A 25,419-nucleotide genomic window follows, 5' to 3' on the forward strand; every position below is an offset into this window, starting at 1 on the left:
TTTGGATTATTAATGTGATTCTGTGGTTTAAAACAATAAATATCTAACTTAAAGATACATTATTTTATTTCATATATACTTCTTTTTTTTTTTTTTGCACTACTTTTACAAACTTGCAAATTCACGCAGAAAGGGTAAATATAAGGATATAAAGCAGACGGGAGTAGTGATGAGTTGTATGTTTTATCCTTTTTTCCCACCTATCTTGGCTCTTTGATGTCTTCCCAGACAGCTTCCCTCTAACCTCGAGATGTTAAACAGTCGATCTTCTTTTTTTTTTTTTTATTCAGGAAAATTAAGATCTCTTTAAAAGTGGAAAATGCGATGTCTTCTTTTTGCATGAAGCACGCGCAGCCCCAAGGCAAGTGTTTGATGTGCATCTTTGATGAGCTGAGGATTCTCCTGTGAGAATCCCACAGCTGAGTGCTATGTTTTTGCAAATAGGTTGTCATAGAGAGGGACCGCTCTCCTTTTTATGCCGTTGCAGTTTTTTTCCCCTCACAAAACGCTGCTTTGAGAGAATCCCATGCCCCATAAGTCAGACATGCCAGAATCATTTGTTAATTTTTTTTCTTGACTTGTCAGCCTTTTCTATTAACATAATTAGATCTAAAAGGAATCAGAAGTATAATCAGCCTGATATAATTAGTAGATTGCAGGTTTTGAAGTCTTTGATGTGAAGAAGCCAAACTAGTGTAGCATTCGTAAATACTGGACTAATTGTAAGCGGATTTGGAGCCAAGCTGGTTTCAGGGCAGGGAGACAGGAACTCATAGTGGAGCGCGCAAGGGGGTGGGGACGGTTTCATGCACGCGCACACACTCCCAATTCTCCTCATCACTTGCCCTCCCTCCTTTGCCTCCTTCCCTTCCTCCTGCATGCTTGCTCTCCCTTTCATTCTCCCTCCCTGTCCCTCATCGTTTCTCCCCTCTGATTGGCTAAACAGGGCGACCAGCCATCTTGCCCCTTCCCCCCCAGCTTCCACAAGGATCCACGTCACACGTCAGATAGTCCCAACTCTGCAACGGTTCCTTTTTTTTCTACGTTGTGACACAACCGCACAGTATTTTTTGTGAAGACTATGGCGGTGTGGACTGACAGGGAAACACTCTGCTCATCTGCTCCTTTTTTTAAATTTCTTTTTTAATACAGAAGTGCTGGCAGGAGGATCAAATCCTAGCTCGCTGCGAGTGATGGTGAGAGCAAAGCACAGAAAGGTGGGGAGGGTTGAAGTACAAGTATAGAGAGGAAATGGAACAGATGTAGATAAATCTGATGAGAGGCGAGGTCAGGCGCAATAGCTTTATCCTTTCTTGCTGAGCTGCAGGGAGATGGATTCAAAACCAGGCTGTTGCACATAAAGGAGCAGTGCTTAAAAGACCCACTGGAAAAAAAGATGACACCAAAACAAAAAATGAGCTTCACATGGAAAAGCACTAAAAGAAGGAATTGTTTGACTGATTTCAGCAGACGTGTGCTTGTAAGACAGGTATTCTGCATGCTCCCTAGCACCAGATCCCCTCAGTGTGGGCCTCAGCATTACATAACTCTTTGTTTTTGTATGTGACAGGCAGGCCACATGTGCACAGCTATCTCGCTGCCTCACTGCACACTTTCAGGAGAACAGCCAATGGCGGAGCGTTGCTCTTTGCAGCTCATTCGGGCCACACAAAGGTTTTCTCTTTCTCTGCTGCTGGTTTTCAAAGCTGGCTCAGTGCGCATTATCTCATCAGCTGATGTTTGGGTGTGCTGAAGTACAGCGTTTTGGGTTTAAAGAGCTCTCCTTTTTTGGGGGAGGGGGGGGGGACATTCTGATTTAGTTTACCAGCTTAGTCTGTTATGTAATGAATGTAATGAGACGATCATTTTTGTGTTATTTGTATCCCATAATGCATCTCAGCCAGGGGGAGCTCTGTGACCCTGAACAGATCGCACTGAGTGACTTAGGGGCGACCCCTGAACCCTACCTGCACATTCTGCTGCTGAGGTTAAGCTGATCTGAGTTCTTACGCTCAGCAGCTTTGCACTATTTTTTTTCTCCAAGCTAATCTGGAAGCTTTGGCTCCTAAAAAGACTTTTTTTTTAAACAAAAAATGGCAAATGAAACTTAAAGATATATTATAAGAGTATGTCGCGTAACTTTGTTGTTTTCTTTTGCTTCACAAATATACTAAGTTTTTTATTTAAAGTCCCACTCATCATCTTTTTAATCTGTTGTAAAAGCGTTATTCAGTTTTTAGCAAAAATCCAAAAACCTGTGTTGTTTTCTGGGACGTAGTTTCTGCAGAGCGGCAGTATTCATAAAAAATTCCCCTCTGAGTTGTGGGCGGGACCGTTGCCACGGAATTAGCCTGTCCACTTCCCATCATCCCTTTGTTTACACTCTCTCTCCCACTAGCACACAACCCCAACCTAGCATTACCAGTGTTCAGATGAGGAAAACAAAGACGTCCGTGAATCCATTTGTCTGCATCCGAGTGGAGCAGGGAGTTTGTGGAAAGTTGACTGTAGAACCGACATCACAGCCACTAGCTTTTTCCAACAACATTTTTCTCGTCTGCTCCTGTTTGCAATGATTTCACTAAAGAAATATTAGCAACCTTTTTTTTTAGTCACAGAGAGTAACATAAGCAAGTGGGACATGAATACTTTCCTTCAGCCGCTGTGCCAGCAGTTAATAACTAGCAGCTTTGGTGGAGCACTAAGAGCTTATCATTGGAGAAGCTATAGCCTATGAACAGATGAAGTTGATGATGAAACAGAGTTTTCTCAGCTGCACTGTCCTGGTAGAAACAATGGCTTATTATAATAAAGAAGTTTCAGTCGCGGTCCTGCTACTTGACATTCGTGTCTCTTTTAATTTGTAAATAGACACAGTAGCAAGCTGTAAAAGTACTTCCTTGACCCCCTACCTGAGGACATTATTATTGATCTGGAGTTCTTTAAAGAGCAGCGATGTGTTCAGACTGACGACTACTGTGCCCTCACTGGAGGGGATGGCAAGCGCGGGTTTCTAGACATTTCCTTAATTTCTCATCCTTTTTTAAAGTAAATGAGCTTTTTTTTAAAAAAAAAAAAAGCAAGACACTTTTCAGAACTCTCCTGAATAGATTGATCAGTAGTACTTTATCTGTTCATCTCGTCACTTTTTGCTTTTTTTTTCTATTTAGATTTTATAAAACACTAATGAATCCTTTATTTTATTTTTTTAAGACCACTTTTGATTAATTGAACCCTATTTTTTCCCCACACTGGATTGTGTTTAGCCTCTCTCTCACGTAGTTAATGGTCTTTTGCCCCCTCCCAACATCTTTGCATTACTCCTCTTGTTTTCACCTGTCCCCCCCCCCCCTCCCCCCCTCCACCTCCCCCAACTATCCTCGTTCCCCCAGTACCATCCCATCTATAGCCTTAAACAGTGGAAATGGCGAGCCTACCATCTTTAGAGGACGGGGACAGCACAGCAGACTGTGCTCCAGCCTCGCTACCCGCCCAGAGAGATGCCCCCATGCTACCGCCAGCGTGAGCACAAGCAGCTGTTGAAAAGAGGCCACTCTCCCCCTGAGACCCTGCATCTCTCCTCAGGGGGTCCGAATCATAGTGAGCCTGCAAGCTTCAACAGTAGTCATAGTGACTTCTCTCCACCCTACCCTTCATCTTCCTCAACAGCCAGCCTGCCCACAGGTCAGCCTGGCTCCCTTTCGCTCTGCAAGTTGCAAAATACGGTACCAACCCCTGAAGACCCACTGCAATGGAAATGATGTTTTTGGTGTTTTTAACACGCTCTTATGGCATTTTCTGACGATGGATAACACGTATAATACCCCTTGTGCTATCTTGTGGGATCCAGATGACCCTACTCCCAAGCTCCATTCTGATGCATTCGCTTGTATTCAACTAGATCCATGACCGTCTTCATTTTCCTCGTCTGAGCTGGCATCTGATTAAAAACTGCTGGGGATTGTTCTGATATTGCTCACCATTTTTGTTGCACTGCTAATATTAGGTTGGGCTTGTGAGAGGCTGTAAGCTAGCAGGAGAGCATGAAAACAGATGGAGGATGGGAAGTGGGCGGGCTTACTCTCAAACACATGTCTTCTGTCGCTCTACAGAGACTATGTCCTCGAAAAAGGGTCTGGAGTTTGGTTTAAAATAGCAAAATCATAATTTTAAGACAGCTAAGCTCTCTGTTGAAAACCCGGAGTTTGCTTTTAGTTCGCTTTTAGAAATAGATGGTCTCAACATTGAGCTTTAATTTTTAATAAACGAGCGTTGCTTTGAAATGGCGTTTGATAGTCTTCATCGTTGCATGGAATGTGGATGCTGGTGGTATTCTTTTTTTTTTGTCTCCTTCTCCCCTTTTTGCTTGAATGGTACTTTTGATATAACTAAATGACAAATAGATCCTCTGAAATTTGATCTTAAAACGGTACAAAATCAAAGCGTTTTTCTGGCATGTTTTGAGAACAATCGCTGCATCTTTGAATGCTGCCAGACTTTGGGTCGAGTAATTGTGAAATCGCTGGCATCCCAGGTGCTGCCGACTGTTGTTTGTTTTTTATTCCTCCTGTCGGGGAATTGGTAATGGGGTTTGAGGAATACAGAGGGAGAGGATGCAGTGTAAACACAGATGGCCATCTTTGAGATGCTGCGGTGCATTTTTATGCTAATTATTTCCATGCTGAAATACGCTGTGCTCTTTGAAAATGTTTCAGAGCACTCGTTCTATATTTGTGTTGCAGCATCATCCAAGTTCTTTGACTCTGAGTGCAATCATCTCCATGGCAATGAGGTGTTTGCCCCATCGTCTCCTCTTCCTGCTCCTCCTTGTCATTATCACCCTCCTCCTCCTCTGCTTAGCGCTTCAATAGTTCCTGTTTTGGAGGAGGAGCAAGGCAGAACGAGCTAGTTGGCTGGCTGCCCCAGTGGGCCTGACCTGGCAAAGTGTAGATGGAGTGGCTGAGGGAGAAGGTAAGAAAGTCGGAGAAAGCGAGCGTGGCAGAGTTCCAGGTCTGTGGGCTGAAGTGACTCATGGTTTACGGTAAAAGCTGCTGTTTCTCTCCACCCCTCTGGCAGTTCAGGTCTGTTTCAGCTCACTGTGCGTCTTTGAACTGACCGGACGCATTAAGTTTGACGTACAGGAGGGCGCTCCAGACAGACGGCTGAATTGGGAGTTAAGAAACTTTTCAACAAGCAAGACAAATTCAGATTTTCCTTCTAAAGCTAGTTTGTAAAATATTGATTTTTACTCGCAGAAATGCATTTTACCTTTTGCTGCCGCCTGATACAGTTTCCTTAGATCAGACAGACGTGTTTTGTTGCCTTTCCTGATGCCTCTGTCAGGAGCACTGACTCCACTGCACCCCGTTTCTTCCATCTTGAGTATTTCTTAACGAATTAAAAACCCACCGTTTTTGGTATTTTTAACAAGTTCTTGTGGCATTTTTTTAAAATTATATATCCGTAAAAAACCTTAGGCCCAATATTGCATTTCTGAGTATTTCTTTACTCAACTCGTTATGAATAAAGAAAAATGCAGTTTGAAAAAGTTTGTGTTTGTGATGTAGAAGCTACAATTTGCAGGTCAAAAGCGTCCTGCTCCGCCCCATTTTGGTGCATCCATTCGTAGACCACTAGATCCATGTACGTCTTTGTTTCCCTCATCCGAGATCCCATCTTCCCATCCTCCATGTAAACAGATGGAGGATGGGTAGTGTGGCTGGGCTTACTTGCTAACGGTTCTGCCCACGACTCAAAGGGGAATTTCTGATGCACTACTGCCGCTCAGCAGAAACTATGTCATAGAAAAGGACAGGTTTTTGTTTTTTTATTTAGGCTAAAAAGGCATAATCATAACGAAAAGACCACTGGGAACACTTTGAAAAATGTTCTAAGAGGAACGGAGTGGGTCTTTAAGCTAAATTAAAAGAACAACTTGTTTTAATTTTTTTATTCTTAGACGTTTAAAGTTATGTTCTATATCTTTTGGTTCTACTACACAGAAAACAAGCTGGATAATTTCTTTATTCTTTACTGTTTGATACAAACGGTATCCCATGTTTGTGAAAAATTTGTCAAGTTGATTTGATTTTGATTTGAAATGGTTTATTTCAAGCAATCAAATAGGAATAATACACAAAACAATACAATCATCAGTTATATCTTCATACAATAACTAATCAAACTTTGGATAAATTTAAAGTTAAAGTCCCGTTAGTTGTGACGCACAAAGGTGTACTGGAGAAACATTTGGTGGTATTACTCCCCAATCTAACCCCTAAATGCTGAGTGTCAAGCAGAGAGGCATAGGTTCTCATATTTTAGTCCTTAAACTCACAATCTTCCAGTCCCAGAACGAACACTATAGTACAAGTCCACTGAGCTTTTGTTCCAAGATTAGGGATAACCCTACTAAAAAAGGGCCCTTTATTTGATATTACTTCATAAACCTTTGAAAATGAGTCTGTTCAAGTGCTTCATTTGTTGGACATGGCATGAAAATCTGCAGCCGAATTAATAAAACACCCTTCTTTACAGCCCATAAATCAATAAGCAAGCTTTATATAGCACCAGCAGAAAATCCCAGAAACCTACAATACGCCATTTTGATGTAAACAGGGCTTGTAAAGTGAAAAAACAGTGGAACTAATGTTTTAATAGCTTTCCTATTGGAAAAAAGAGAGTGCGTGTATGCCAGACTTGATGTGCTCTTTAAGTCTGCTGATGATGCTGTAAAAGGCTCTTGGGAATTCCCTCAAAGAGGACTGGGATATCTTGTGATGTGATTAAACATCAGCCTGCTGTTAACCACAAATGTTCAACACTTGCTCTGTTTCTTTTTTCTATCTCGCCTGTCTCGCTCGGCCTTTTTTGCTCCCGACTTTTCTCCGCAGCGTTCTCCTCCTCCTCCACCTCCGCTAAACCAGATGCATTGCTCGCGTGCATTTTTGTAGACCCTGGGGGAAGGTGGAGTGAGTCGAGCTGCAAAAGCTGTACAAGTTTTCCCCCAATATTGAGCCTAGATTTCAGTGTTTCACCGTTTTGATGGGGCAAACTTTTGAAGACAGAAGAGTCCTGACAATGTAGCACACGATCCTTTTAAAGATCTACTTCAATGAAAATGGTGTTTTTGGTGTTTTTTTAACACGTTCTTGTGTCATTTTTCTGCTGATGGAGGACATGTATAAGAAAAATTAAGCCTCAATTTGCATTTCTGAGTATATTTTTATTCAAATTGCTTTGAATCAATTTCTTCCCTCCAATCAAAGTAAAAATGAACAGAAAAACTGCTCAGTTGTTGAAATGTGAGTTTAAAAAATGTCTAGGATGTTTATTTACTAGAACAGTAACGTGCAAAGTGGTTTGGTTACTTGCTGACAACCCTTGCAGTAGTTGAAGCTTCAGTCCTGCATCCATGGAGTTGGCAGAGTTGACATATTAGTTAGCAGGTTAGGTGGAATGACGCCACGTTACCAAATTGTCTCTTTCTTCACTGCTTTGTTGCATAATGTCAGAAACGTGAACCCATTTAACAGCAGTTTGTGCATTTGGTCTTGTTGATCTGCATGCTTTGTCAGCTCCACGCCAATCCAGTCCCACAATCCTTTGGGGGCTTCATTAGGCTGTAATGGCTACAGCTGTGGTCCAGACAGTCCTCCCTAACTTCCATCATTTATCTCAGATTTATCTTCTAGCTTCTCCATCTAGACATCTCCATTTTGGAGCTGTCATTTCTGAGTTTTTTTAAAACTGTTTCCTGTTTCGATTTCACATCAGCGCAAATGAATACTAGATGGATCGAATGCCCGCACTTTACATGAAACCATCGCAGCAGAGAAGCGCAGACGGTTGGACTTTGGCCATAAAGGCTCTCTGTTGTTGAACAGAAATTTGCTTTATTGTGTTACTGTGAGGATGCCCGGCTCATTTGTAAACAATAGCGGCTTTTGATCCAGAGGGAAGCTCGTTTCTCGTGTGCTAAGCTGCATGTCCCCTCTGTGCCCTTCATGACTCCGGCCGCACAGATATTTTTCGCTGCCATGTCCATTTGCTCCATAGCTCTTATGCCGTGTTTGTAAACAGATTACCATAATCAGGCGATGTTTGCAGATCCGTTCCAGCTTGCTCCGCCATGTTCCTCACTTTCCTTGTCAAAGCTCAATGTGTTACAACATTTTTTTTTTTAGGGACTGTAGGTCGATTATATCCACATTTATAGCCTGAAACTATGATCTTAATGATCGTGTAGGCTTTTTTTTTTGGTGAGATTCTTGCCATGTTTCTCTGTCCTTGACATGGTTTTCCTTTGTGGGCGGCAGTGCTAATTGCAGACAGATAAATATTCAGTGGTTGTTTTGAAAGCCGTGTGGTCGGAGCCCCAGTTTTCCCTTTGTTTTCATTCACCGTGGATAACATTAACTCCAGTCTCAGTCATTTCTCTCACACCCTCCCAATTCCTCCTCCAAGCGAGCGGTATTCCACAGCCTTTTTTTTTTTTTTACAGGGAGAGAATATCCTCCGTCAAGACAGGAATAGAGCGCGATATAAATAAAACCGGAGGGAGGTAATAGATAGAATAGAGACACAGCCAAAACAGTGTTGGTAGGTGGGACAGAGTATGAGGGGTAAGGAAGGAAGAGAGGTGTGTGTGTGTGTGTGTGTGTGCTGGGGGAGGGGTGTGGGGTGCTTCATGCCGCGCAAGAGCTGTGCAACTTCTTGGCAGCATATCAGAAATGAGTCTGAGAAGTCAAGCAGACATATTGAAACAAGGATGGTCGCTGGGTTGCTCAAAAGCTGGCTCTTTACAGAATGGTGGGAAGTCACCTCTCCACAGGTATTTCACTTCTCCCCTGCTTTCTCCTGTCTGTGTTGTTTGCAGGCTTGTATTTACATTTGATGCTGATGAGTAGTTTATTTATTTATTTTTCCAACCTGAAGCCGCCTGTGCATGGCAAGCGTTGCAACGCCGCGCTCTTTGGTTTTGCGGCTGTTGTTGCGACTTTAGAGATTGTTAAGGCAGCGACCGTAGATCAGAGCTTTTTTTGGGCTTTTATTCAGGACGGAGAAAATGGCGGTCCTGCACTTCTCGGCAGAGAGACTCTACAGAACAGCGGAGCAGCTTGTCAGAAACACAGTGCCCTCTTTTTTTCCCCTCCTCCTCCCCCCTCTTTGCTTTCTCACTGTATTCTCTCTGCGTCTCGCGTAACGGCAACATACAAGTTCAGCTTGGAATGATGGGATGGCGAACGAATGTGCCATTATCAGTTCATTAAAACTCGCTTTAAATGCAAAGGTGCATGTAAACAAACCACATAGAAAATTAAGCAAGAAGGGATGAATAATGCAGTGATGCTTTTAAAAATGAGCTCTGTGTTGGGCTTAAAGATAAGCAATCTGAGGAGGCTTCCCCCTTTACACACTTCATGACGTAAGTGGGATTTGTGCAGTTGGAGAGCTCATACTTGGATATTCAACTTACATACAGGTCACGAGTATCAATTAATGATCTTGTGTGCAGTACCAGCAACCAAATCCAAGCCTTATGTTTGTTGCATTTTTTTGGTTTACCGTATTTGGATGGATTTGCAGATGTGTAATAGTGTCTAGCATTTGTGATTCATTTCAGGCAAAGGTCATAAATGCAAGAGAACCCTGCTGCATGCCCCTGTCTAGTCCAATTTTAAACTGGAGACATTCTTGTTGGTGACCTGTGTGGAGGACACATTTAAGCTTTAAGGCCATTTTTTGTACAATTAGGGCAACAACAAAAAAGATCTTCATTATTTTGAACATTTCCTCTGTTGTTGACTGCTTTATTTAGTTACCATTTGTGTACAGCCTTTGCTTCAAGAGCGTTTTATTTATCTTTTATAATGTAATAAAAAGCTGAATATTTTGCTAAACATAAAGCAGGACTTTTTTCTGTTTGTTTTTTTTAAAGTGCAGCTTGAGTACGTATATGTTTATTTTGTGGTTTCATGTTAATTGTTAGTACCTCTTTAGTAAAATCTGTCTGCAAATGGACGTCTTATTCGTTGTCATGGTATTTCAGCAGTACTAAGCTTGTGTGGGTGTAATCACTGATGTTGCTTCAACCTCTGCTCTCATCTTCTGTTTGCTCATGCTTGTTGGCCATCTTTTATGGGTTTTTTTTTTCCTTGTGTTTATTTACAGAACTGCCCCCACAAAGTGGCCAGAGATCCCAGTATGATAATCCCCTCTGGGGACACCTGGCAGCCAACAACAGTACCACAAATGCTGCATCTTCCACGAGTCTAAGTGGCTGGGATCACCAGATCATTGAGCAGAAGGACACTGAATCTTGGCCTTCTGTAGCCCTCAGCCAGAGCAAGGTCGCTTCGGGAGGATGCCCTTTGGAAACTGACCCTGGTCCCTTGACCAGCAGTAGCAGCCGCACTAGCAGTAGTTGTAGTACAGTGAGTATGGCCACAGGAGCCAATAGTCAGACTGGTCACTTCTCCGCCAATCACCTTAGCAGCAAAGCCACCAGTGGGTCCGCCCCTGCCAATCATGCTGGAACTAGTCTCCTATCTAACCAGTCTGCTACCAATCGTAATTGGGGTTCTGGGCCTGGACCCTCCCATTGCCCCATTGGAAATGACCTCAAAGGTGACAGCCCTGTGGGAGGAGGCAGCAGGGGCTGGGGTTCCTCTTCGTCATCCTCCTGCACCAGTTTTAACTTGAACCTAAACCCTAATGCCAACCCATCTGCCTGGCCCTTGTTGGGGCATGATGGTGGTGGCACTGGAGGAAGCAGCTTAGGGGGAACTAACACTATATCACCTCCTCAACCTACATCCAACCTCTGTAATCAACCTGGCCCCCTGTCAGTTCAAACCAACACTTGCTCTGCACCCAACACTACCAGCAAGTCTTGCGGGACTGGCAGTGTGTGGGGTTCTGTAATGACTTCCGATGCATCGGAGCCACAGTCCACCTCATCAGCAAATGTGTCTTTCAGTTCAGAACCTCAAAACCTTAAAACTGATGGACCAAATCACAACAATAAGCAAGAACCTCCAAACCCAGTACAAAATTTGCCAGGCTGGGGTAGCGCACCCATAGGCATGGGCTCTATGGGTCAACCTGGAGGTTTGCAAGTCAATGGAGAAGATGGTAACACTGTATGGGGTAACAGTGGTAACTCAAAGCAAACATCATCAAAGGAGGGATCTGGCTGGGATTCTTCATGGGGTCGTGGAGTAAGTGGAACAGGAACTTCTGGAGGCTGGACTGAAAAATCCGATGGAGACTGGGGAAAGCAGCACTCTGAAGAGACCCAAAGTGGGTGGGATGCACCAAGCTCTCCTCCCCAGGATTCTCAGGCTAGTCCTTGGAGCAGAGCAATGAGCACAGCTGGGGCCAGTGAAGGTAGCAGTGACAGTATGGAGGGGCTTCCTCAGCAAAGAGATTGCACAGCCAGAGAAAATCCAGTTCCTTTGTTGCCTGCCCAGGACCTGGACCCTAGGGTGCTGTGTAACACTGGTTGGGGACAGACCCCTGTTCGCCAGCACACCACCTGGGACATGGATGATGCCAAACAGAAAAATGATCCTGGCACTGAACCATGGGGCTGTGGCCCAGCCACTCCAACCAATGCACAGGGACCTTCAAAAGCTAACACAGCCCCTATTCAGAGGGCTGACCATGGAAGCGATGTGCCTGGTTCTCAGGGAGCTTCTGGCTGGGGTGGAAGCATTGCTGCTACCCCCAAACCCAGCTCTGGTTGGGGAGAGCCACCCAACAACATAAAGCACCCCATAGGCCCTGGTGGCTGGGGTAACCCTTCAACAGGAGAACCTAGCACCAGCATGCCCAGGAACAATAGTCAGTCTTGGGGAGATGAGAAGTCTACAGGGTGGGATGAATCTCGCAGCAAATCAACTTCCCAGGGCTGGGGAGAGCAACCCAAAGTTTCCCACACCTGGAGTAACAGTGGAGGGAGCAATAACAAAGGGGATTGGGGAGAACAAGAGGAGAGCAAAAAAGGTCCCACTAACCCAGAGTGGGAAAACCAGCGAAGCTGGGGAATGTCTACTTCAGGATCTGGGGTTTCTGGAGGAGGAACCATGGGGGGAACAGGAGGAAGTGGTGGTTGGGGTGACACAGCACCTCAACGTCCTAGTAGTGCACCTCAAGGTTGGGGTAACAAGCCTCAGGAAGGGCCCTCTGGCAATACTGGAGGGGGAACCATGGGTTCTTGGAGTAGTTCTTGTACAGTGAAGCATGGTTCTGGCTGGGGTGCTAAAAAGCCAGAGGCGTCAGCTAAACCTACTGGCTGGGAAGAACCCTCGCCACCTTCAATCCGGCGCAAGATGGAGATAGACGATGGAACGTCAGCTTGGGGGGACCCAGGTGCCTACAATAAGACTGTCAACCTTTGGGATAGGAACAATCCAGGAATGTCCCAAGCTAAAGCTACAACAGGAGGCAGCAATTCCCCAAGTTCCATCAACAAGTCCCCCCATACTCACAATCATCCTTATCACGTTCTGCCTGCACCTTTACAGAACCACAGCCAAAACCCTCAAAACTCAGGCCCCACCAATGGGGCTGTAGATTCTCCAGTGCAAAACCAATCTGGACCGTCTCACAGCAGGGGTCCCCTGGTTGCTCAAGGTAAACAGACATTTGCACATTTTGTATGTAAAAACACTTTATTTCAAACCTACTGGTATAAATGATAAAGTAAAATTATTCAGTCAAACTTAATTTGTGACTTAAAATATTTGGTGCTCAGAATTTCCCAATTTTTCCACTGTTAAAATTAAAGGTGCCCAGCATGAAAGCTGGTTAAGGTAGGTAGCAGCGCACGGTTAAGCTCCAAGCTGTTGATCCACTTAAAGGTAAAATCTTGACCTAGTTCTCTCTCTTTGGATTTACATCTTATCAACCATCTAAATCAGTTAAGCAGAGCCCGTTCTGTCCCTGTGTCGCATTTTACTAAGATTGACAGACCTGTGCCCTTTGTAAACTGACATGGGTACCCAAAGAAATCAGAAACACCCTTTGTGCAACGTGCCCTATAAAAATACAGCTTCACAGCAAACTGTTCGGGACGGATCGGAAGTGTGTGATTATAGAGTAGGCACCATCTGTCAGTAGATGAAGGGAGGAGGTAGATCTGGCCCCCAGGGCATCAAGAGAGGGCACACGCCCCCTGCTGTCCCGTGTTTGACCCTGCATTGTATATTTTGGTGGAAGTGAAAAAACATTTTTTTCTGTAACTACAGTATTGGGTTAAAAAAAAAATGTAAAACTCAATGGTCGGTTTGAAAAAATGATTAAGAAAATGTGGTTGTCCAAGAAGTTTGTTTTTATGATGGGCTGGCTTCTAAAGACAGATAGTTAAATGTTGAGGGCAAGTTTGGTGCTGCCTTTAGGACCTTTCCCTGGTGGGAGAGCTAAGCTAAGCCTGGCAGGCCTGCATGTGTAGAGACAGCGCCGGGCCAAAAGGGAGTGCGATGCGCCAAATCTTAAATGAGCGCCTCCCCCTGTTTCCAAACTCCTGCTCAGCCAATCTTATGTTTTTGCCTCCCTGCATGGTTTGCACTAAACATCTCAGTACAGAAGAATTAACCCTTTACCTGCACTCAAAAGGTAAATTATGCTTAAAATATAAAAAAATGTAAATACTTCCCCCCCTTTGGATAAATAAAAAAATGAATAATCTACTACTGAACTGAGTTATTTTAAATCTAGAAAGTATCTGTGAATATTTGATGTGTTTGCGCTTTGACTTTGCATTATCATTAATTAATCCTACAAATGAATGCCAAGAGCTGAGTGTGACAAATAAAAAGCTATTTTAAATGAACGAAAAGAACAACAGAGTAGCAGAAAGAAGTTTGCCATCAATTGTTGAGTTGCTGAAATTTGAATTGCTTAGCAGTAAAAAAGCTTAACGAAAAGCAACAAATGCAGAACCATCGCTTTCAATTGCTTTTAGGAGACAGAAAACGTACATTTTTGCTTGGAAATCTTAGACACAACTGTGGATCCTGGTATTCTCATGAATAGGTGTTATTCTAGGCTCTAGTTAATCGGCTGGAACCTTCATACATGTCTCTGTCCTGGTGTCTCCTTCAGGTTGGGGAGAGCTTGCAGGTCCTCACGCAAAGTCAGAGAGCTCTTGGGGGGAGCATGCACCCTCCCCTGTCAGTGTGGATAATGGCACGTCTGCTTGGGGCAGACCTACTGGGAACTCTGGAGGCTGGGGAGAGGGCAACTCGGACAACTTCACCAGGAGCAACCCAACAATGACATCTGCATCTTGCAAACCTGGTTAACACCTTCATATTATTTATTTCCCATTTACTTTCAATTACAATTTCATGCAAATTATATTATAGAATTTTTCAGACATCTTTTGAGCTATGCACTTTAGTGTAGCTTAAGAAAAGGCATCTAGAATCAACACTGCCTCCTAGTGGATAACAAAAGAAATGTAAACATTTTCATTAAAGAAGAGGGCAACTAAGTTCATGTTTTTGCTGGATGTTTTTCAGCCCCTAAACCTATGCAAGATGGATGGGGAGGAGGAGGAGGGGAAGAGCTTAGTCTGTCAGGTGGTCAGTGGGATGCAGAGGAGGGAGACATGTGGGACAGCACCGCCTCCCAAGAGAGCAATTCTTCTTGTAACTCTTGGGGCAACGTGTCCAAAAAAGCTCCATCGAAGGTATGACTTTATTAAATGCATATTTATTAGGTTAAATTTACTTAGACGATGTGGTTTTATATTAGTATGTGAACAGGATGATTATTTTCTTTCCTTGCTTCTGTCAGCCAAAAGTCCCAGGAAAACAGGAAGAGGCATGGATTATGAACCGACTCATCAAACAGCTGACAGATATGGGCTTTTCTGTGAGTCTAATTGATAATATTGAACTTTTGTTGCTTTTTAAAATTGCATATAATGTTATTCTATCATAGACCTTTATGTTATTTTAAATTTTATGTATATTTAGTTTTTTTACTAAACCAACCAAAACCAAAGTTGTGGAGTTTTTTTGTTGATTGATGTGAAAACTAATTAAACAAGTAAATAAATGATTACATCACGTTAAACTTGGCTCATTGCTACTTTCTTGTTAACTTTCAGAGGGATCCAGCAGAGGAGGCTTTGAAGAGCAACAACATGAACTTGGATCAGGCCATGAGCGCCCTGCTGGAGAAGAAGACTGAGCTGGACAAGCGTGGCCTGGGCTTAGGTGGGCCAGACTACAATAACGGCCTCATGAGCAAGCCCATGAGCTGCCCTCGGCCTCCACTTCTTTCTAAAGACCCCTCTGCAGACCCCCGTGTTCCTTTCATGGATAAGGTAACTCATGAAAAGCTCTTTAAAGTGCTTGGAGCTGCAAACATTGTTAATTCAGTTAGGTCTGTGAACGCCTTAACTGGAATTTTATCTTTCTTGTAACCCCCTTGAGTTTTGCTCTGTCCCCCAGATGCAAAGTGGAGTATTTGGCAGTGGTGGAGCAACACAAGCCCGGGCCATGCCGCAGCCGCATCCACCTCCTCAGCCACCAGTGCCGCCTCTCAGCTCCTCTCAGCCTAGTCTCCGTGCTCAAGTGCCTCCGTTTCTCTCCCCTCAGGTAAAAAAAAAAAAAAGTACATTTGACCTAATTTCCCACATCATTATTAGTAAAAACACTTAAATTTATGCTTTATTCAATATTTGCTTTGGGATTAGAGACAGCTGAAGTTGTGTTTTTTGCTTTTGTTAATGGTTAATTCAACACTTATTTGTATCTTCAAACTAACAAATGTGATCATTTTGTGTGTTGAATCTTCATGCATAGGTTCAAGCACAGCTCTTACAGTTTGCAGCAAAAAACATAGGTCTGAATCCTGCACTTTTAACGTCACCTATAAACCCTCACCACATGACCCTTCTCAATCAACTTTACCAGCTGCAACTGGTGAGTCTGAGAAGTGAAAATATGAGTTTGGGACTGTTTTGGGGGGACTTTTTTCAGCTGTTTTTCCAGCCGCGTTTCAGTGTTTTTGAGCCGTATCTGTATCTCGTGCGCAGGCCTACCAGCGTTTACAAATTCAACAGCAGATGTTGCAGGCACAGCGCAATGTTTCTGGCCCCATCCGACAACAAGAGCAGCAAGTAAGCTTCCATCTTTAGCGCCATTTTCATGATTGGTCTTTACATCTTTGGCAAATGTTAGCCGCTGTTTCCTCACCAAAACATCTGATTTTACTACAGGTTGCACGAACAATCAGTAACATGCAGCAACAGATCCAACAGCACCAGCGTCAGCTGGCACAAGCGCTGCTGATGAAACAACAGCAACAGCAGCCGCCTCCTTCCCATCCGGGCCTGCACCCCGGAGGAGCCAAATCCCTCCTGGATCCGTTTCCTGGTCATTCCCAGACTCCAGGCCTCCCTGACCTGCAGACCAAAGAGCCACAGTCCTCTCCCAACGCGTACAGCCCCTACGCTCTCTGTGAGTGTCCTCCGCTTCGTTTTCTGGAGGTGAAATGTTTTGCGTTGCGTTCTTGATCACCCTTTTTCTTTTCCCTTCTCGGTCAGCTGGATTGAATCCAAACATGAATGTAAATGTGGACATGGGAAGTCTGTCTTTAAAGGAACCCCCACAACCACAGTCACGCCTGTCTCAATGGACGCATCCCAACTCCATGGAAAGTCTCTCTGGAAACTCCTCTCCTCTAGAGCCAAACTTGGGAAAACACGGTGAGATTAAACTCTTATCTTAAGAGGCTAAGATGAGAAAATTGTTTTCTCAACAGGATTCATAGATGAGTTTCTTTGAGGATTGGAGTTTAGAAAACTAGAATGTTTTCTGTTTGCAAGAAATGTATAATCTGATATTTACACCTCATCAAAGTACGGTGATGTCGATAAAAGCTGAGCTTTTCTCAGGTTTGATATATTTCTATGTCTGAATCTTCCTTCTCTCAGGTGCCGGTCTGGGCGCCCCTGGGAAGCCCCCCCAACTGGATGACTCGTACAGCCCCTACAACCTGATCCCCAGCTCTGAGTCTCCCACCAGCCCCCTCGTCCCCCCAGACAGCTGGGGACAGGCCAAGAGCAGCAACGACAAGATGGCCAACGGGACAAATATCAATTGGCCGCCTGGTAATGAAATGCTTTAGTTTTGATCACAGCTGTGCTTGAAGCTGTTCTTAAAAGTAGGTTTATTTTTCTTTCCATCAGATCAGGACTTTGAGATCCATGTTGCTTTGTTTTTGACCTTCAGAGTTTTGCCCTGGTGTACCCTGGAAGGGCCTCCAGAATATCGACCCCGAGACCGACCCGAATGTGACTCCGGGCAGCGTTCCGAGCGGACCCACCATAAACACCAACATCCAGGATGTGAACCGCTACCTGCTCCGCGACAGAAGTGGAGGTGAGACCCAAGAGCTGAGAGGGGGGGTTGGAGTCAAAGTGGAGAAAACTCCACGCAAACATTTTCTTCTGGTTTAATGAAGAAAAAGAAAAAAACATGCTAGAGTGGTACACACAGCTGCTGCTTCTTATTCTTTTCATTTCCATTTTCTCACTTTTACTGCTCTTAATCATTCTCACTTAGCAATTTATACACTTCTCAGTAAGCTTACTGTCATCATTTGTGGTACACTTTTTTTCTTTACTCCATTTTCTCTCTGCTGCTTCTCTCCCTTTTTTTGTGTGTCGTTTGTGTTTCTGGCATCGGCTCAGGCTCCTCCCCTTCCTCATCTCAGAGCGAGGCTCTGCCTCCGTCCACTGATTGGCCAGTCAGTGGCTTCACTAGCTCTTTCAGTCTTTCGTCCCCGGAAATGGACGACACAGGTACATTAGCGTGTGCAAACCCCTCCCTCCCCTAACGTCCTGTGGCTGCAGCCCCCAGAGCCTCAACCTTCTGTAGGAGAGCCTTAGCCCCTCCTCCCTGCTTTGAGCTCCGCTCCGAGCTTAGATCAAATGTTGGTGTTTTTCTTTCCCTCCTGATCTTTTACCGCATCAGTTAAAACTCTTTTACACCTGAGCTTTAGCTCCAATGTTGTAACTCTTCAGCTGTTTGCGTAAGTAGCGTATTTCCGGCGGATTCTGAAGCGGGGAAAAGCAGCCTTTGCGCCGACATGCAACACTTTACATTAGTGAAGTGTTTACACAACCAACGTTAATCAGCTGACTTTGTCTCGGAGAAAAGCGGCCTTGTGGTAATGTCCGCCTCAGAATCAGCTGATCATTCACGTTGATCGAGGAGTTGCGGTACGTCAAAAAGCGTGTTATTTAGGCGTCACCGGTGACGTGTCAGGTGTTAAAGGGTGACCAAATGTTTTCATAAGCAAATCTCATGTGCTTTGCTTAACTTAAAAAAACTAAATAAACATTTTTTTGTATCTTAAAGTACATAATTAGAAAACAGATCTGTCAACTAGACTTCAGAAAGATTTGATGCGGTCCTCTTGATCAGACAGATGTTTTGGCCTCACAGCGGCTGGAAATCAACGCCCCCCTCCCTCTCTTTCATGCAGGTAAACTCTCAGAGATGAAATCTACCTGGTCTCCAGGCCCCATTTCCCACAGCCAGCCGTCTCTGTCCCACGAGCTGTGGAAGGTCCCCCAAGGCCCCCGAAGCGGCACCGCAGCCCCTTCCCGGCCCCCGCCTGGCCTCACGAACACAAAGCCTTCTTCTACCTGGGGGGGGAACTCTCTGGGTCTGGCTCAAGGCTGGAGCAACTCCTACACTGCAGGTATCTTCACCGATGCCTGATCTTTCCTATATGTTGGATGCTGGAGGGGGGTGGGGGTTGGGCAGGCGAAATTCATTCATTAAATTTGTTATAAGATCAGACTCTTAAGTAAAAAGAAGCAGAAAAAGGGCTCAAATGTTACCGGAAGTGAAGAAAGTGACAGGGTGGAGGAGCGATCACTCTCACTGATGTCTGTTCTCGCTGATAGCAGGCACCACGTGGAGCACGGACAGCTCCACCAGGGCCAGCAGCTGGCTGGTTCTGAGGAACCTCACTCCACAGGTAACCGTTTGACAGCTTACAGTGGCTGACAATTTACAACTGGCAAAGGCAACCGAGGGCGCTGATTGTGTGGGCGGCTGTTTTCCCAGATCGATGGTTCGACCCTGCGGACACTGTGCATGCAGCACGGGCCCCTCATCACATTCCACCTCAACCTCACACAGGGAAACGCTGTGGTCCGCTACAGCTCCAAGGATGAATCAGCAAAGGCTCAGAAGTCCTTGCACATGTGAGTTTCCCAGCGTTGAGCGGAGTTTGCGGTTGGGACCGCCATCTGAGCGTTTTCCTTCTCCGTCCAGGTGTGTGCTCGGGAACACCACCATCCTCGCAGAGTTTGCTGGGGAGGAGGAGGTGAACCGCTTCTTTGCACAAGGCCAGTCACTTGGCGGAACGACCAGCTGGCAGGCATCTCCAGGAACCAATCAGAGCAGGATGGGTGGGGCCGGGGCCCACCATCCCATTGGTCAGTCCCCCCACTGGAACAGCAACAGCAACGGCTCCAGCAGCAGCAGCAGTAGCAGCAGCCTCGCAGCAGGTGCAACTAAATCCAGCGGAGAGTTGCTTTGGGGCGGAGTTCAGCAGTATTCCAGCCTGTGGGGACCCCCCAGCGGAGAGGAAGGCCGAGTCATGGGGAGCCCCACTCCAATCAACACACTGCTTCCTGGTGACCTGCTGAGCGGAGAATCCATGTAGGAGGAGAAACGCAAACAGGAGCAACAACCTTGTAAATCAGTTTGGAGATAATCAGCGAGTCGACGGAGGAGGAAGGCGCCGCGTCTTCGGCGCCTGACCTCATCATCCTCCTCCGCTTCTTTTGTGTTTGACATTTCAGTTGCAGTCGGAGGTTTTGGGGTTACAGTGTTCAGCTTTCGCTTCTGAAGAAGCAATAGAAGTCTAATTCATCAAAGAGAATTGTTTTTGGGTTTTTTGAAAGAAATGAAAACTTGTGAAAAGTACTTTAGTCTAACTGACTCAGTAACAAGCTGCCATCTTTAAACTGACATAGTCCCTCACTGCCCTTTGAGGCAATCATACTGCACCTCAGAGTTCCATGAAACAAAAGCATCATTCCCAAAGTGAAACTTTCAGAGTGCTTGTTGAATTCTCCGCTGGTTCAGGCTCGACATTTGTTTCTCTCAGCACTAATATTAGCCTTAAACTATTTCCTGTCCAGCGATCCTCACCCGCTCTGTACTCCGTGAAGAGGTAAACAAGACACGTGCACACCTTTATTTCTGAGCCAGAGACACCTGAGTGGAAAGTGCACGTTCCTGCACCCCCTCCTTACCCACACACACACAGCTTATGACTACAGATTGCCCCCCCCCCCCCACCACCACCACCACACACACACACACACACACAGTGCTCAAAGGGAACGATGCAACCCTGTGCGCCTTGTTCAAGGCAAAGCTGAAGAACAATTTCCAAGTGTGTCTGTCGATGTTATCTGAGGGGGGGGGGTATGTGGGGGCTATTGTGGTTACAGACGGTCAACAAAACAACCACTGCTCTCACTACGGAACTGTAAAAACAAACACTACAGTGCACTCTGCTCGTCTGCAGTATCCCTGCAGTTTGGTTCCCCCCCCCATATTCCACATGCTAGCCCACTGTTTCACGTGACGTGCAATATAAACCACAGACCGTACCGTCCACTTACCAGACGACTCAGCAGATCAAAAGGAGCAACGGAGCTGCAAAACGCCGTCACCTGACCACAACCTGCCGCCACTACCCTTCCTCCCCCTTCAGGAAGGGGGGCACCCTGCTCTTCACCCTCTTTCAACAAACATACGAAGCACTTCTTCAGCCAGCCTGAGACTGACTCTGGGGGGGAGCGAGGCCCAAGTTTGTGTGTGTGAGAAAATTGCGTGTGTGTGTGTGTGTGTTTGCTTGGTGCCACGGCGACAAACCAAAATGAGAAGAGCCTGTGTTTTCTTCATCCCCCAGAAGACCAGATCACTTTTTTTTTTTGTAATGTAAAAAAGAAAAAAAAAATGGAAGCAATGATGTGTGAACAGGTGGTTTGTGATAGCACTTAAAGAGAGCGCCGCAGCTCGTCGTACCCTCAACGCCAACCAAGAGAAGAAAGAGGAGAAGCACGGACAAACGCATAAAAGCAATCTGCTTAGTGACTCCTCTAAATGCTTATTTTTAAAACTTAAGGATGTGAATTTTTTGTTTTTTATCCTTCCCTCAAGTCAGTGGGACCATAGGATGTCAAATATGGTAGCAAAGTGAAGGGAAATACAAGAAACTAACTCAGCTGATGATGGGCGTGGCAGGGAAACCCCGTCCTCGCCCTCTTGTACCAGAGTAAATATCACTGTTACATGGCAGCATTGGAGTTTTTGGCCTTGGCGTTCCTACTCTACTGGGTCCGGCGGGGAGGGGTCGCCGCCGCCGCCGTCTCGTCTGTCGTCCTTCGTTTCCTCCCGTCTGTGAGACGGCGTGGCCACCGAGTGCCTGCCTGCTGCGGCGTGCTTCGCTGCAGCAGGCCCCCGCCCCTCCCCCCTGCCCGCCGCTGTTTTCCGCCGCGTCCCTGCGGACCCGTCTGGACTGGCATCCCTCTTCTTCTTCCTCCTCCTGCAGCCCCCCTCCCTCCTCCAAGGCCAAGAGCAGCTCTGCTCCGCACCACTCATGTGGAATCTACTGCTATGCCAGAGTCAGTCCTCAGCAAACCTCCACTTCCACTCCTGCAAAGATCTCTCCAGGCACTGACGGAGCGTCGCTTTGCTCATTTGTACTTATGGAATTACCAGAGTGCATTTTTAAGGACTCCGCTGATGTTGTTGCTGTTTTAATGTCGTTGATTGTTTCCGATGATTTGAAAAAACTGGTCTTTGCGCAAAGTTCAGCTACTCTTCTGCCCCCTCCACTGCCTCCGAGGCAGAGCCAGAGTGAGGATGAGCGGTTCAAGGCACGGCGGGACGTGGAGAAAAGTGTCTGTTAACACTGTAGACCACCTCACCTGACGACAGCCTTCCATTTCTATGCAAATATAAGGAGGAATCTGTTTGCACCCCCCCCCCCCTCCACCCCTGACATCTGCCAACCTTCATTTATCCCCCGACCTTTACTTCCAGGCAGCTTCTCCTGAGACCTCACCTGGAGGACATGGAGGGGACACTCGGAGAGCCTCTCAGCTCCCAGCAGGTGGACAAATCGATGATGCATGAGGCTGGACTTTTTTCTTTTCTTTGTGTCACCTCTAAAGCCGTGTGCCAACTAACAACCACGTTGTCGTTGTGGGTCGTCGTCAACGCAAACAGGGTTCGCTTTCGGAGCTTTCTGCAGAGGCGCATCCTGCAAACTCCAGAAGTGCAGGAGGCCAGGGGAGCAGAGGGGGCGGGACAGATGCATGGTTCTGGCTTTTTATTGTTTTTTGGAACAGAGAACTGGAAATGGGTTGCAGGGGGGGGGGTGCACTGTTTGTGCCAGTGCACTGCTCATGGGTCACATCAGGTACATCTCTGAAAAAAAAAGAAAAGATGGCTGTGGAGGTTTAAAACCCTACAAAAAGAAGAGGATGTCAGTTTGAACCGCACACTCCCATAGGCAGAGAGGCAGAAGCAGGGATGCACCTCCAATAGGCAGGGGGGGGGGGGGGGGGCAGTTTCCCTCTTGCAGAGTCGCCTTAGACTCACACCATTCAACACAACAATCACTTTTGCCTGTGCTGTCTGTGAGATTGAAAAAATGCATTAACTCCACACTGGACTTAAATCAAAGGAGCTGGTGTTGAAGTGGGGGGGGTCGGGAGTGGGACGGGGCGTGTCTCCAGCACTGAGAACCCCCTCCTCTCACCACCCCCCCCCTTACACTCTTTATCTACCTGTTTAAGTGTTGGAAAATCAAATGCGATCGCATTTTTTTGATTGCTTTTTATTGTTATTATTTTAAGGTGGACTTGAAGGCAATTGTGGCTGAAATCGAACCTGTTTCTTAATCATGGGTCAGATAGGGATGGGGGGGGGGGGTTCCGGGCAGGGACCTGTCATTCAAAAGCCTGGGTTTAATATGCACATGCTAGCTCATACTCGCTATACAAGCTGCAGTACAGACAGGTGACGTATCTGTGATTTTCACGAGTCCCTCCAGCCTGCCCTGGTTCTGACCCCGTAGCGTCCTGCTTGGTTTCCGAGTCCACAAGTTCTGTTTGCACCTCAGCGCCTTCAGGGGTCGGCTGCACCAAAGCTTCCCAATGCTGGGTCACTCTCTAAATTGGACTTTTTCCCCCAGATCCTTTGGGATTCAGCGGCCCACGCAGGCGGACGCGGAAACCACCTTTCCCCCCTCCTCCCCAGTCTCCCAACAAAAAAGTTTCCAAAAGGCGAGATCATAAACATATCAGAGTAATACGAAATAACCACGAAAATACTTGAATTAAAAAAAAAAAAGCGCCAATAATGTAATGTGAACACTTTTTGTAGATTTTTGTTTTGTTTAAACTTCAGAGATTTTTTGATAAGCATCAGCTCAGAGTGAATCGAATCTAAAAAGACAAAGCAAAACTGACATCGGTCGTTTTTGAGTGTTTGCACAAGGCTGCTTGTACTGTATGAATGAATGTTTGGCGTGTGAAGTGAATTACAGCGGGACAAGTCCCGCCTCCGCTCTCTTTTCAGTTCACTATACTTTTCTTGTTTTTTTTTTTTTTTGTTTTTTGGCTGGTCAGATTTCTATTCAGATGTTGTAACTAGCCTCTAGTGTTGCACTGAGTGTCTCCCTCCCTCCTCATCCAGCTATACGAACAACCTAATACAAGTACTGAGGGGAGACGGGACAGTTCACGTGTAAATGTTTACTCAAGGACTAAAATAATTGTGTTTTTTAAAATGTAAAAGGTTTATCTACCTTAGTGGCTTTCATTGTGGAATAATCCAAGGAAGTATGGATCATAACTGAGTATTGCACCATTTTTTTAAAGCTATAAACCTTAAAAAAAATGTTAAAATGCTTAAAAATGAATCAATAAACGAAGTATTTTGCAGAGCTGTGGCCATAGATTGAGGTAGAAGGACTTCAGCTCTCCCAAATCTGAGCATGAGGAGAGCGAAGGAGGAGATGGGCCTGGGCTTCAAGGCTCACCTCAGAGGTGCCTACTTTGATTTTTTTGTTGTTTTAGCTTTTATTCTACATTCATTTCACTCATAGTTTTTTTTTTTCTGCAAGACCACTGACAGTTTACAATTTTTCTGGAGTTCAGAAAAATAAAAAAAGGAGATATTGAATCATGGGAATGTGGATAGAAAATACTAATAAAATAAAAAAAAAATAAAAGAACAAATGCTTCCAGTTTAAAAATAAGTGCAACACAACTTCTTCACAGAATGATTTTCCTTGTGCTACTTTCAGAACTCTGGGATTGAACAGTTTTGTCTTGTTTACCCTTCTTTGTTTTGTGTTGGTCAACTATATGAAGCCTGTTTGTGTCAATAATATATATTTTTTTCTTTTTTCCTTTGTAGAAAATGAAAAGACAAAAAAAAAAACATAATAGCTCACTATCTTGCACACACACAAGAAAAAGTGGATCTTGTCTCAGGAAGGCCAGGGTTCCAGAGTACCAACTCCACGCCATTTTAATGTACATTTTATTGAGTTAAAAGACAAAAAAAAGGTTTATAAAAAGGTTCAAATCAATTTTAAGCACTGAAAGTTATGGATTTCAGAAGAAAATGCTTTTTTTTTTTTGTTTCTGTTTCTAAATCCGTAGCAGTTGCGTAATAACCAAATAATGGACTTTAAATGAAGATGGAGTGCTTTATATATAAATCTATATATTGAAATTGCTTTACATCTAAACAGAAAAGTGGTCAATGAATTTAAGGGGGGGGGCGGGATATTAATAAAAACTATGGTGAATGCCATGAAATGCTGTATGTTGAGATCTTTATTGTGCTTTCATAAAGAGGTCCCGTCCTGACTGAAACAGGAACGTTGTGCATTACTTTGTCATTCTGTGGGTATCATTAAAAGATGAAAATGTCTTCTTTTTTTTTTCACTTTCTGAAAGGATGTTTGTGAAACATGAGCTGGTTGTAACGGATCATGAAACTATGCACAAGTGTTGGGCCGGGGTGGAAGATTGGGACTTTAAAAAGGCCTACTTCTCACAAGAGGCTGATATTTTGCAGGGGTTTTATGGGGATGGGTTTGTTTTTATGTTGTTTTTTTTGAAGGGATGGAGGAAAGAGGTGGAGCGGTGTTTTGAAGTGGCACCCTCCAGCTCCACCTCCCTCCCTCTTGACTGACCTAGCGCTACATCGCCATGCTGTGTATTCCTAAAAAACCAATGAGCGTCTCACGCCTTAGCACTGTGGGATTCCAGCCTGTCATCCTCAAAGGGGGGGTTTGTTTGTTTCCTCAGTTGAGGGTTCCTGGAGGGGAGGAGCGGGGTGT

At 45.1% G+C, this 25,419-nt stretch overlaps 1 protein-coding gene across 4 annotated transcripts; it reads left to right on the top strand.

Moving 5' to 3' along the window:
• The first annotated feature begins 8,272 nt into the window (after positions 1-8,272).
• Positions 8,273-24,509, top strand: LOC101165557 (trinucleotide repeat-containing gene 6C protein). Of its 4 annotated transcripts, none has more exons than XM_020705356.2 (18): positions 8,273-8,833; positions 10,174-12,639; positions 14,110-14,304; positions 14,529-14,698; positions 14,806-14,883; positions 15,122-15,340; positions 15,468-15,614; positions 15,822-15,941; positions 16,055-16,138; positions 16,238-16,478; positions 16,565-16,726; positions 16,955-17,131; positions 17,253-17,402; positions 17,714-17,824; positions 18,511-18,729; positions 18,941-19,011; positions 19,101-19,240; positions 19,311-24,509. In XM_020705356.2, the coding sequence occupies exons 1-18, from the start codon at positions 8,809-8,811 to the stop codon at positions 19,702-19,704; spliced, it is 5,169 nt and encodes a 1,722-aa protein (XP_020561015.1). In that variant the 5' UTR covers positions 8,273-8,808; the 3' UTR covers positions 19,705-24,509. The 4 variants fall into 4 exon arrangements, with proteins under 4 accessions (XP_020561015.1, XP_020561014.1, XP_011476561.1 ...); XM_020705355.2 differs by having other exon boundaries at positions 8,274-8,833; positions 18,938-19,011; XM_011478259.3 differs by lacking the exon at positions 17,714-17,824 and having other exon boundaries at positions 8,274-8,833; positions 18,938-19,011.
• Positions 24,510-25,419: the final 910 nt, after the last annotated feature.

This window comes from Oryzias latipes, chromosome 8, assembly GCF_002234675.1.
Source record: "Oryzias latipes chromosome 8, ASM223467v1".
Lineage (NCBI taxonomy): Eukaryota > Metazoa > Chordata > Actinopteri > Beloniformes > Adrianichthyidae > Oryzias > Oryzias latipes.

Bases quoted from the DNA above. Each gene is read 5' to 3' on its own strand.
- LOC101165557 (XM_020705355.2), top strand. From the start codon at position 8,809: ATGGTGGGAAGTCACCTCTCCACAG. The intron at 15,341-15,467 runs GTAACTCATGAA...TCTGTCCCCCAG, and splicing joins GTGTTCCTTTCATGGATAAG to ATGCAAAGTGGAGTATTTGG. The intron at 16,479-16,564 runs GTGAGTGTCCTC...CTTCTCGGTCAG, and splicing joins GTACAGCCCCTACGCTCTCT to CTGGATTGAATCCAAACATG.